The sequence below is a fragment of the Strix uralensis genome, chromosome 14 (assembly GCF_047716275.1).
Source record: "Strix uralensis isolate ZFMK-TIS-50842 chromosome 14, bStrUra1, whole genome shotgun sequence".
Taxonomy (NCBI): domain Eukaryota; kingdom Metazoa; phylum Chordata; class Aves; order Strigiformes; family Strigidae; genus Strix; species Strix uralensis.
The window spans coordinates 11,262,478-11,275,721 of record NC_133985.1 but is presented as its reverse complement, the minus strand read 5'-3'; the positions used below and the strand labels follow the sequence as shown (position 1 = coordinate 11,275,721).

The following is a 13,244-nucleotide window of genomic DNA, read 5'->3' as shown; positions in this document are numbered from 1 at the left end:
CTGGCCACGATTTACATAACATTCGGTAGCTACTGCTGTTTTACCCAGATATGCAATGCATTAGGGAACTGTACAGTCAGGAAAAAGAAGTCACTTGTTAAATACACTCATTATTTAGTATTATTTGACATAGAAATGCAGAGTAGTTACTTTTTATGGTGTTTGCTTGGTTGGAAAATAGCACTCCATTTACATACTTAATCTAGCGTTTAATTAATCCTCTATTTTTCCTTTCACTTTTTGTTGTTTTCAGCTTTATCATTCTTCCAGATGTTCCAGATGTACTGAGTGTAATAGGCAATTAGCGTAAAAATAGTTCAGCCAGTTCACATTATAAATCAAACTAGAGACTAGGGTTACGTCAGTGTGTACTCACAAATTAAACAGAGCCTCTCTCATCCAGAGGCCAGCTAGTTGAGCCTAGTCACCCAGAGGCTAACTAGTTGAGTCTAGTCACATTTCTGCTATGAAATTATTTTAGCTTCTAAAAGGAATAGTCTCTAGCTGCCCAAGATGTGCCTGAGAACGTTAGGAAGAATTTTGATCCAAGACAGGATCATGCCAGGGCCATGCTAACAATTTCAAAGTAAAGATGATGGGGTTCTAGTGCTGGCAGCCGTGTCCTGGCACTGTTTAATTCCTTGGCAAAGAAGTAGCCTGTGAAAGACTCTCTCTTTGGTTTTTAATCAGCGTCACAAAGTCCAACAGCCTCTTCTCCTGTACAGGGCATGAGATCAATGTTCCCAGCTCTGCTAGGAGAAAGAGCACATACTAACACCATGGACCAACAAAGCCTCTTGGTCCTTCCATTAAAGAATGCAGTCTGCCTGGTGCTACAGACAGCAGTGTAATGGCTAGGCTTTTTGGTGTCTTGCCTTCACAGGCAAGGACATGAGCTTCTTTCCTCATTTCCCATTCTTCTGAAGTATGAGTCTTACCATAGCTCAACTAGACTACCACACAGAAATTATCAAAAATGATACCCATATTCCAGTTTCAAAATTTTCTTCACGTGTAAGACCAGTAAAGTCAGTCATTCATAAGCTTTAATTCTGAGTAGATGCATTCCCTTGACTGACTATTCAAGTGTAAAAGACATAAACTAGCTTAATAATGAAGATAATAAGGATGTAAGAGCAGAACAGAAATTTCTTCAGGTCTGAAAGCAGCCAATTTATCAGATGTGAACAGAATAATTAATGATCACATTTAAATGTCAGGATTTAACAGAGACACTGCTATGAAGCTTATACAGTCTTACAGTTTACCAGGGTTATTTCATTTGAAAGAAAAAAAAAAAAGAGCCAGATTGTAGGGTAAATTCCAGTAACATGAGGCCATCTAGTGCATATTATCAGTGTTACAACATTTGTCTTGCAGGCTTTGTTTTTTTACCTCTGGCCCTAGCTCCTGCTCTATGATTTTCTGTAACTTGGGAAATATCTCATTTGTGAACAAGGGATGCAGTAAACTTATTCTCTAGAAAGGTCACAATGGACAAAAAATGAGTCAACGTTTATTTTAGTAAACATGCAAATTAAGTAGCTAAACAACATATATGAATCAGAATTGTACAAAGTTAGAAGAAAAATGAGAATTTAAAATTTAACTACAAAACAGAAAGAGTCAAAGCACTGCCTAGGAAAGCTGAAGCCTTTGAAAAGAAGCATCTGCGAAAGTTTCTGGGTAAATGAAAGAAGACACTTCACCAACAAGGAAAGAAGAGGCAATGCCTGCACTGACTTGTGTCCACTCAAATCAGGTGGCATTGTCAGAAGATTTGAACTTTAGCTGTGGAGACAAATATATAATGAAAAGCTCATGTGAAAAGCAACTTGCTACAGAAAGAAGAATGCTCCTGAGAATCCCGAGGAAGCGCTTTGCAGGGAAGACAGAAGTGTCAGTCCCAACACTCTGGAGCAGAGAGAAGCAGCAAATGACAGAGCACAGCTGAAAAGCCTACTTTGTGCTTTGTTCGCCATCGGCAGAACAGGCAGGATGAATGAAATTAAATGAAGAGATTGTGATAAGGCAGTGTAAAGCTGTTCTCAGCACTCTCCTCTGTCACGCAGAATTCATTCAGCATGCCCCTGCTTGCTTCATATGTAAGGCACCTCTACTTCGCCTGCAAAGGAAAGGAAGGACATAGACATTGCAGACACTAAATTTAACGTTATGAATTAAAATCTCTCTGAAGTCTTCAGCCAACAACTTGCTAGCAGAGAAGACACTATAAACATTTGCAGCAGACAAGGCACTGAGCTATAAACAATTTTCTTTTAAAAATTATGTATTTTATCCATAAAAAGCAAAGTATTTCCAGTACCACTTTTGAATTTTCACATGACCTGATTTGGGTCCAGGTGCCTTGTTAGCCCTGTGTTAGTCATTGGACTCTTCTCTTTACTGTCTGACTTCTACAGTTTGTGCTGGAATAGGAAGTTACTCACACAAATATCAAGGTCATTTGTTTAGATCAGTTGGACCTTATTGGTGGGAGAAGCAATTGTCTATAAAGATTAAGCAAAGAAGCAGAGGAATAGTGACCCTGAAAGAAATTATAGCACTTAGGTGGACTGGAAATACCAGATAACTCAGCTAACCTCAGATTTTGGCTTAATCAGGAGTAATTACATAGTATTGTACTTACAGAACTGCTTTGCAGAAAGAACATTTGTTGTTATATGTTTTCCCGTCAGAGCCGCAAAAAGGTTGATAGAGTCTTTCGCAGTAAATAGGCCTTCCTCTCTCTAACCTCTTGTATTCACTGCAGTCTACCTGAAAATAGAGTATAATTTTTCTTTGAATCTATTTTTCTCACATTCTCCACCTGCAGAAGTTATGAATATATGAAGTTTTTGGACAAGCTTGTCAGCTGCTCTAGAGCAGCACAGTCAATGGGGCTCCACCTTCTATATTAGCTGAGCCTAAGCCTCAAAAAAGAAATGTTTCTTCTGATAGAGATGTGTGTGATGCTACCCATGTCAGGTACTGAGCACCTTCAGGGACTTCGCTGTCTATCTGAATAAGAATACAGTCACTGGAAAAATACAGCCCCTTTTCCATCTACAGAAAAGTTGAGTCCTAATATTTCTTCTATTGCAATTGTCAGTAAATTCAGGTAAGATTAGTTCTCAAGGGTGTGAAGGGTTTCTGTCTCTTTATTGCACAAGTATCAGCTCTTGAATCTTTTTACATTGGTGAAAGAATCTGCCCAGGTGGAATTAAGTAAAGTCCTATTTAAGTATTAACATGAAAAGAAATTATTAAAAGGCCTTCATCTGGTAGTGGGACTGTATTCATTACAGACATATATAAAAATGGGAGTACAAACTCATAAAAGAAATGACTGAAAGTACTCCTGTTCTGATTTTGGAGCTCAATCTTCTCCTGTCAAATGAATGTCATTCCTAGTATTTGACAAGCAAGGAGTTCCTTGTGCAGTGCACATATTCTATTTAATGTGCTGGTTGTCATCCTCAAAAGCCTGGGGTTTGCTTGCCTAGGAAATCACCTGTCCTTATAGGTGCTGCTGTAACTAAAACTGGTTCAGCTCTCTTTGCTGCTAGTCTAGTGACAATCTGAAGCATATTAGTCTTTGGAGGGACACTGTGACTGGAGCTTTTCCTTCCTGAAGATCTAGCCAAAATAGGTATTATAAATGTATATATTTAAAACAGAACCCAACCTTGCTGTTCTATTGTTATGGCCTGATTTTCCCCCCTTCATTCTAACTCTTAGTGAAGAGTACTACTTCAGCCAACCCCTGGAATTTATTACAGATTATATGATTGGTTTTATGCTAGTCATTGCCCAGGGTTTGCAGGTGGGTGAAGTGAGGAGTTGTGTGTGTGGTCAGATGCTCCTTCAGCTATGGCTCAGCACAGGCTGAGGTCTCCACTGACAAAAAGAGTCATTAGCCAATAACTCTTTTGGGTATTACAGGCTTAAATCCGGTGTCACACTGAAACAAACAAACCAACCAACCAACAAAAAAAAGCATATGGGATGTTAGTTTACCTAGGTTTTCCCTTCATTTGGTCCTTTCCCTCTCCTCCAAAGCCCTGGCTGCTCACACATTTCGAACTCTGTGGCTGGAAAGCAGGAGGCAGCACACCAAGCCCCATGGCAAAAGCAGGTCAGGGACCTGACACAGCTGACAGGTATCCACAACATAACCCAGCACAGGCAGTGGCATGGGGGGGGAGTCTTTGTGACTCGTAACTTACCATTTTAAAACTGGTCAACCACCAACTTGTGAGAAGGAAGGGCCAGCTAATAAAAACAGCTAGAAACTAGGTGAATTTGCCCCATATGTGTATAACAGCTGGTAAAATGGGGAAGATACTTAGTTTGGTGTGAAGAGTGGAGCAGGCTTTTCCTGGAAAAGTATGTATGTCTTGGTGTACATTTAGGCATCAGAGGCTGTATATGTTGTGCCAGTGTGGGACCAGTTCTGTGTGTGTGTGAATTTCCACTCCCTGCTACTGTCCACTGGACTCCAAAAGGGCTTCTCTGCTCATCTAAGTAAGGATTTTTATTGCTTGGTGTCTCATTTCTTTCAGAGGCTGACCCCAGGATGGACAGTCCAGCATGGTCAGAGAGAAATTAAAGTCTCTAGGTACATGATTTAGGATCTGAAAGTCACCGAGAAAGCCTTATAGTGTCACCACCAGATAAATGTTAAAAAAAATCTTGATTTCTCTGACTTAAAAGTTGGCCTTGCCCAATTTCTTGCCCAGAATGCATTACAAGTAAAAACATCTAGGAGTTGTCAGGACAACTGTATGGAAACCACATATCTCAAACGCAGGGATTTCTCTTGGAAATCTCAATATTTTGGCAGAATTCAGTTAATGTTTAACATGGTTTTGTGTCTTCATGGACCTCATGTTGTTACAAACTATGTATTTTGATCCAGAAATAAAGGAGAAAATTACTCACCTCATTCTCTTTGGCAGCATCTGCAATATAAACAGAATCACAAAAGATAAAGTAAAAAACACTGTTGATGAACATTCAGTTTGCAACTGGGATGATTTCATTACTACCAGCTCTTCCAGCAACACCAAGTCTCTTACCTCCTTGAAAGTAAATACTGACATTGTTTTTCAGTGTTTAATAAGATACAGGTGTCAGAACCTATTAAACAAGCAGACCTTATTGTATTGTTTACCTTAGAAAGCTGTGTCAGCAACTAGAACAGCCTCTGTCATGGGAGGGAAGGGAGGCTCTTGTTCCCCTTTTCACCAGAAAAAAGATTGAAAACCCAGGCGACAATATTATGTTCAATGGCCAGGCTGTTAGGATGAACTAGTTGTTGAGCATGAGTGGGTTTTAATTCCTAAGTTTATTTTAAAAAAATCATATGTGGCTGTAAGCAAATAACATGGTGCATTTATACTTTGATTTTCTGTCAATAACATGGATAATATCTTAATTAAAATATAATACTATATATAATAATGATAATGCAATTTGGATCATAATACCACTTAAAAAAGTGTTTTCCCCTGCCAGTCAACATGAATTCTAAACTATTTGGCAGAAGAGTTGGCTTCTATTTTGTATACACATGGCATCTAATATAATGGAGCCCTGTTCTCAGGTGGGGCTTCAAAAAGCTCCTTCAAAACAGTGATAATTACGCCTCCCAGAAAGTAATCAAGTAACACTGGCATGTCTCCATTATGGTGACACATTTGTTACTTTCTTTAGGAATGTATTTTGTTCTTCTGTCCTGTAACCGTCATTCTGTGGCTTCCAAGGGATAAAAGTTATCAGGCAGAGGCTTCTGTACAGAAGGAGCAGGAAGAAAATGTATTATGTTATAAAAGGCAATACAGCTCTAGCACTTGTCTTCCTGACTAAATGTAGCTTTTTGTGATCTTTAAAGCCATTAAGCTTTCTACTGAAACTTCCTTTCATGGAGCTGCTTATATCTTCTCATGAAATGAAGCTGTCCAAGGTAAAGAAAACTAGCATAAATAATGTTCCATGTTAAGTTTCAATCTATATCACCAGAAGTTTGACTGAGTTTTCATTGTTCTGGAATTGGATCAAATTGAACCTACTTCCACAAAAACATTAAGATGTTATTTTTTCTCTGGTAACCTTTTTTAGTAGCCACTATGTATTTGGGAGTGAATACAAAAAAGATGTGGCTGAAAAAGTATTGATCCATAGATTTTTAATGCAGACAAGATAAACTAGAAAGTTCGAGGAAGGAATCTGCTGGAATCCTTATGAACATAATATTTATTCTTCTGCAGTTAATGAAACACTGTTTGAAGGAACAGTTTTCATCAAAAGCATTCCATTTCATTGAAATTGACATTTTTCATAAGAATTTTGATTTTGAGACTATTTTCAAAGCAAACTTTTCAGACCTATTCAAAATGGGAAAAGATTATTTTGTTTCATAATTTTGGTTTTGTTTTAACATTTTCATTGTTTTGCTTTTTTAACATTCTTAATGCTATTGAACTGGTATACTACTAGCAGAGAAGATTTGGACTCCCAGTTATTCTAAATATACTTCTTTTTCTATATATTTCTTTTTTTTTTAATTGCAAGTTTTTGTTAAAAAAAATTACCAAGTGAAGGCTCAAGAAATTCCTCCCAGCTCCTTATTTTATCATATAACAACCTGTGCCTCAAAGATCTCTCAAGGCTGGCAAAATAACATTATAAAGAGGTCATTCACAGCCATGTTACGTAGCCCGTGCAGAATCAATGTCTCCTGCTTGCTCAGTTTGGCAGGAGAAGGACCTCATCACCTCCAAGCTCCCTGCTCCGGTGGAAAAAATAAAAAAGTAGGTAAAAATCTGCTTTAGTTCTGAGGCTTTACAGTTCACTTTTTAGTTATATTGCAGAATAAGGCTCTGATTCACACCACCATCAAGGAATAGGTTTCATCTACTCAAGTTGGCAACTGTGAAGCTGGTGCAATATTGCTTGCTAAATAGTGCACAGGCATAAAATTTCACTTGCTTTCTGCCACCCAAGTGCAGCAATCATCGCTTACTATCCCAGTAGACTGAGAAGCTTGCAGTGTTTGAACATTAGAACTGTAACATATCAGGAAATAGAAAAGGGTACTCACTTGCTAAGCAAAGAGCTGCCAGTGTGAGGAGCAAAAAGGCGCCTGTTATCTTCATGGTAGACATGGGTTCTTGACCTGTTTCACAGCAATCTGTGCTCTAAGTATTCCAGTACACTTAGCTTAAATGTGTATTTGTGTATCTGCAAGAGCTGGTATATATACATGCACACACAAAGAGCAGGAACCCTGATGATGAAATCCCCCTTGTAGAGAAGGTAATTAGAAGAAGGTGTTGCCCATGGGTAGTATCAATAAGAATGTCTTCTCTACAACATGAAGGTCATAAGTACAGGGCAAAGATGAGCGTCACAGCATGCATTGTGTTGATAAAGGAGATGTATTGTACTTTGGCTAATCCCCTTGCCTAATTAACTGTTTCATCTCCATTAACGAGTTCAAGGAGTGACTCAGTAAGGTGGTTACTTATTGCTGTTCTGTTATTGCCATATTGACCCTTAGAGCTTTTCCCAGGGAAAAAAGATCATTGTTACTGGGTATATGCCAAAAGATTCACACCAGTAGAGCTAAAATGCTTAATTCCTATTCTCTTGACATTTTGGAGACCCTTGTCACTAGCTGTGGATAGAAGCGATGCTGGTTAGTATGGCCATGCACTGAGCCCTTTCAGACTGCTCTGTGGTAGTAGTTGCTGCTTGGAAAAGTCTGTGTTTCACATGAGTACCTTCATCTTCACACACAGCCCAGAAGATCCCCCAGTCTTTCAGTGTTCTTCTGCCTTTAAAGTTCCACCTGTTTAGAGATCAGAAACAATGCTTTGTGACAGAAGGAGCAACGATAGTGCATTGCACTGCCTAGCAAAGAGAAGTGATGAGTTCACAGCCGTTGTGCATCCTGCTGGGTTACTGCCTAGTTTGCTGTCATGGAGATATAAAGAAGATCCCTGTGCTTGCCTGTCTTTTCCTTTGTTGCTATTTCCAGCACAATAGGAGTCATATCATGTGGGATTCTTTAAACAAATCCAACATACCTGTGTGTTAGTGACTTAATCAATAGGCATAATTTTCTTGCTTTTATACTACAGACTGGGGGTAGAGTCACAGTGGGAAACTCAGATCCAAGTCTTAATTTTCATAAAGTTCAAAGTAATGTGGAGTTTTGAGCCTATAGTTTTGTTTGAACCCATCCTTCCATAATTGCTTTCTCTTCAGTGATTGACAATGTAGATGTGCAAATTGTGTCAATATGAAATATCCCTGCACACCATTACAATTCACAGCATTTCAGTGATCACCTTCCCTACATTGCAAGATAGCCTGGGGTTTTTTCCCCACGAAGGAGTTAGGGTCATATATGCTAATTTCACTAAGACAGAAGGACTGAATGTTCTTGAAGAAAAGGTTGTAGTAGGTCAAGTAGACCTCGGGCCCCACTGATCCATCCCAAGAGGAATATGGATCATCTTGTTTTTAAAGAATGTAGGTAATGCATAAATGGTTAATTTCTCATTGCTTAATGGGACAAAAAAAATAGTTGCCATCAAATTCCAGTTCCAGAATAGATAAAGATCTGGCTTGAGGTGGAGGCCAGTAGATTTTTTTTCAAATGCCCTTACTTCAATGATTTAATTTTAATTTTTTCTTTGTTCTTGAACATCTGTGCATATTCCTGTGAGGTGGAGATCACAAAAGACAGGCTGTGATTTAAATTGGAGTTGGTCTGGATTCTGCTGCTTTGGGATGTCAGTGAAATTTTTGTTCTGGGAAGTGCAAAACCTTTTTGAAGAGCCTGCTGTAGAGCGTGTATAAACTGATGGAGAATATTTAGGACATGTTTGTTGATTGATGGACAATTATCAACATTAGGCAACAAGAGCAAAATCCAAAACAACCCAGAAAGTACTCTTAGTCTGAGTAGTTCTGAGCAAACAAGACACTTGAGGATATCTTGAAATTATAAAACTGAAGCTTGACAGAACACGCAGGTTCCTTGACACTGGTATGAGGAAATCTGCCACTTTGGTTACACTCTCTTGCCTAATATGGTGCTATAGAGTGTACTGTCTGATGCAACCTCCGCATCCATCCCATCTGTCTAGTGGAAGAATATAAACACCTGTTTGCAGTCTTCTGAGTTAATGTAGGAAGATTTTCTGAGGACTAGTGTAGAAAGGGAGGACTTTTGGAGGTTGGAAGGGGATAACGAGGGAGGTAGATTTTTGGATCAGATTTTTCTTAGAATTTGAAAATTACCTCACTGTTGAAAGGATTCCTGATGCTTATTCTATGCCCCATAGCAGGAAAGTCATGGTGTGAATGTTTTCCTTCTGGTAATGTTTAGGTGTTTTGATTAGGGCTTTTGAATCAAATTAAGACGAATTTTCTGAGCCGTGGACCTTAATCTTTGTAGGGCTTTCTCAGACCACTCAAGTAGGAGGGATACAGTTCTGATGAGAAGCTGCGACATATTGTAGGGTGCACAAATAGGAGCTCGCTGCAAGCAGGGCACAGCAGGGTGTCAGATGAAGTTCTGCAGATCTTTGCGTTTTGAAATATCAAAGCTGTCTTGAAGCTTTGAGAAAAAAAAATACATACACAGAAAGCAACAGCCTGTTTCACTTTCTGCTGTGAGGTAATACTCATGTGCAAAATCTCAAAATGAAATTTGGTAAAAAGCAGTGCCACAAAGCATTTTTTGCAACTCCAGTTTAAAAGGATATTGAAGTATCTATGTATCTGTATGCCTAGCTTTAAGAATGGGCAGAATTCACATTAGCCAACTGGAGAAAATAGTCACTGTTGGACTGAAAAAATGCTTCATCTGAGGTGCCTTTCTGTCAAGACTTGCAGAGGCTTGTTTGCCCTGGTAGTCTTCATACAGAGCTGGTCTGACAACCTGAGACCTGTCATACTGAGGTAGGCCAAAGGTTCATCTAGGTCAGAGTGCTGTCTTCAGGAACATTCAGCAGCAGATTGAGAGAATAGGACTTTTCTCTTGGTGGACAAGTTGAACATGAGTCAATGGTTTGCCCCTATACTGAACAAGTCCAGCTCTGCACACTGGGCTGTATTAGTAAGAATGTAATTATCAAGTCAAAACCATCATTGTTTCCCCCTGTTCAGCACTTATGAGGGTCTGTGCACAGTTCTGGGCTCCCCAGCACAAGAAAGTCTCTGAAATACTGGGTGAAATCCAACAAAGGACTGCCAAGATATTTAGAGGAATGAAGCGCGTGTCATAACTAGGAAAGATTGAGAGAGGTCGTTTGTTTGGTTTGAAGAAAGGAGGCAAAGTCTCCTTGTTGTCTTCAGCTACTTTATAGGGGCATAGAGAGGACAAGAGCCAGACTCTTCTTGTAGGTGCACAGTGAAAGGAAGAGAGAGAATAGTGCAAATTGCAACAAAAGAAATTCCAATTATATGTGAGGAAAACAAATTTCGCAATGAGAGTAGTCAAGCATTGGAACAGGTTGCCCAGAGACATTATTGGAGACATTAAGAAATGGATCTGTTCTAAACTGGCCATGGTCTGGTGGTGGGGTGGGGATGTGGGGAACCTCCAGTGGTCCATTCCAACCTGAACTGATTCTGTGATTCTCATAGGTGAATGTCAACTGTTGCTGGCAGTCAGCTGCTTAGGGACTTCGTGGCACATTTTATCTGTCCTTATGAGTTAACATAGTAGATTTGACAAAGCGAACACAGTCAATAAAGTAGCACATTGGATTGAGATTAGCTCCTTGAAATAAACGTTTCTTGGAAAACAAGTATTCAAATCTGTTTAGTAATAGCTGCTTCCCAGAGTTGGATAAGTAAGGCCTCTTTACCATACCTAAAACTAATTCTGAAATTTACGGTAATACTCTATTTGGATTGAAAAATTATGAGAGAAATTTTGGCCTCATCAGCAAACTCATACTGGTTTCCATTGAGCTGGGACGTACTGTTTGAATGCATGTATGTTAATTGTGGGTCTCTGATAGTTTTCTACTTTTACCATTGTATCTTGTCTTTTCTCAACTTCTTACCTCTCCAAATTGTTATTTTGAAGAAGAACAAGCAATTACTTGGTGAACAAATGTTTATTCACTCTAATGATCCTGTTACATCAGATAAAATACTACTGCATATTTTTCTGAGTGAGAACATTTGTCACAATTATTGATATATTGCTTTTATTTTTGCAGTCCCGAAAGGAGCACAAATGTGATGCCAAATATGCTGCTGCAGCATGTCATTAATTGAGTTATTCTGCATGGGAGGATGTTATCTGGCTGCATTCCAGGAAGAGTTGATGCACAGTAGTTTGTTCCCATTCATATGATGGAGTGCCTCACATTGAGGACATCAACAGTACTAAAAAAAGGGCACATGAAATAGCTAAAAAACATATTCTCAGACACCATGCATACCTGGGAAGAATATACAAGCCAAGACAGATACTGATATGGTCGTGAGTGGGAATTCAGACCTCTTAGTGATTCCAGTGCATGTTTATACACAACCCAGTACACAGGCTCCTTCAATTTTATTGTGTGTGGGTGGTTAGGGTTGTCCACCCATGTGCAATTAACGTATCAGACTTCTAAAGTCTTGCTCAATGGAAGATTTGAGAACCAAGTGATGTATTTCATAAGGCATCAAACTGTGCCAAAACATTTGGGTATTTGCCTGAAGGAATGTGAGTTTTCCATTTTCCACACCTCAGGATCAAAGGAGCCTTTCTTTAAAATTGCAGGTATCAAGCTGGGACAGATCCCAGCTGAAGGTTTCATAGGTTATTTTAGAAAGTAAAAAAAAAACCCCAACAAACCATGACTCTCTGCAAAGGCTGGAGCTAATTTTTATTCTTTTTCTTTGTATCTTTTGATGTCTTTAAGATAAATTACAAGGCTGTGATACCTACTATTGTGCAACTAGATTGTGAATCCTTTGAGTTACTTAGTGTCATACCATTGATGTTTCTGAATGACTTGATTCTTCACAGATATATGCAAAACAGGCATTAACAGCTTAATACTTAGCAGTGAATGAATTGGACAGTGAGCATTGAATAGGACTTATTTTAAATGGCCTTCTGTTTTGTATTTTAAGATGTAATTTCCAGGTGTTTAGCACTTTGAAGTTCTGTCACACTGAAGTCAGTCAAACTGAAATATTTGCGGAAAAGTTTCTTAGATTTTTTCATGTCTCAGGACATAAATACATTGGTTTTGCCTCTATTGAAAATATAACTTTTATTAAAAAAGAAGCTACAACTTATGAAGAACTGGGAAAAGATGAAGGTCAACATGGAAAGAGGGGTGGATGTGAAGCATTTGGACCTGAAATCTAATATTTGTTCTCTCACAGATCCCCTAATTAGACATAAGTCTTTTTTTTCCTTCTGCTGTTAACAGGTGCCTGCTTACCCAGTTCTAATGGCTGAAGCAGGTAGAGGATAGCAGACTCCTACTGCAACCTATTAGTGCCTCATTAAATACACCAACTATTTGTAAAACATTCTTTAAGATGAGGAGCACCCACAAAAAGCCCTGGAGGGAATTAGTCAGTCTCCCTTCAGTACAGATTTAGGGAGGTGTGGTAGGCAAAACCTAAAGCCACATGTTGAATGATGAGTATGAATAGAAAGCTGGAGGAGCTGCTATGTGTCTGCTATGTGTCTATACAATAAATGACTCTCATACCATAAGGGCCTCAGGAATAAACCTAGTTCTCTCATTATGTTATTTCAGCAGCTTTGACTTTGCAATCTAAAGGGGGGGGGGGGGAATTTTGTACATTGTGCAGCCTGATTGAATCTATGCATTGTGACATTATAAGAAGGTTTCCAGATTATTTGCAGTGCAACAAGGAGAGGAATTAAGAGAGAGAAGTGCAAGGATTAACTGACACATCAACTATTATTTTCCTGACTGAATGGAGTATGTTAGGAAATGTTCTCCAGTGTATGGTGCCACTGTAGTGAATATTTGTGCTGTGATATTAACACCTTTTTATACACTCTAGAGAGTTCCTCAGAGATGAGAAACTGTCTGACAGTTTCTAAAGCAGATATTCAGAGGCACTTGGATCCATGTAAGGCCCAGGAAATGGATAATCAAGGACTGAAGCCAACTTTATGTCTTGAAGAGCAGCCGTCTTACAGTTAACTTGATTTCTGCACAAAAAGGGGCAGTTTC

General features: G+C 39.0%; 1 protein-coding gene across 1 annotated transcript; it reads right to left on the bottom strand.

The window, feature by feature from the left end:
- Window positions 1-2,079: 2,079 nt before the first annotated feature.
- Window positions 2,080-7,169, bottom strand: SPINK9 (serine peptidase inhibitor Kazal type 9). Its single transcript, XM_074884010.1, has 4 exons — window positions 7,106-7,169; window positions 4,945-4,964; window positions 2,651-2,778; window positions 2,080-2,125 (listed from the first exon to the last, which is right to left on the bottom strand). Exons 1-4 carry the CDS (start codon window positions 7,167-7,169, stop codon window positions 2,080-2,082), a joined length of 258 nt encoding a protein of 85 aa, XP_074740111.1.
- Window positions 7,170-13,244: the final 6,075 nt, after the last annotated feature.

Bases quoted from the DNA above. Each gene is read 5' to 3' on its own strand.
- SPINK9 (XM_074884010.1), bottom strand. From the start codon at position 7,169: ATGTCTACCATGAAGATAACAGGCGCCTTTTTGCTCCTCACACTGGCA. The intron at 2,779-4,944 runs GTGAGTAATTTT...CTCTATTTTCAG, and splicing joins ATGCTGCCAAAGAGAATGAG to GTAGACTGCAGTGAATACAA. The intron at 2,126-2,650 runs GTAAGTACAATA...TTTCCTTTGCAG, and splicing joins TCTTTCTGCAAAGCAGTTCT to GCGAAGTAGAGGTGCCTTAC.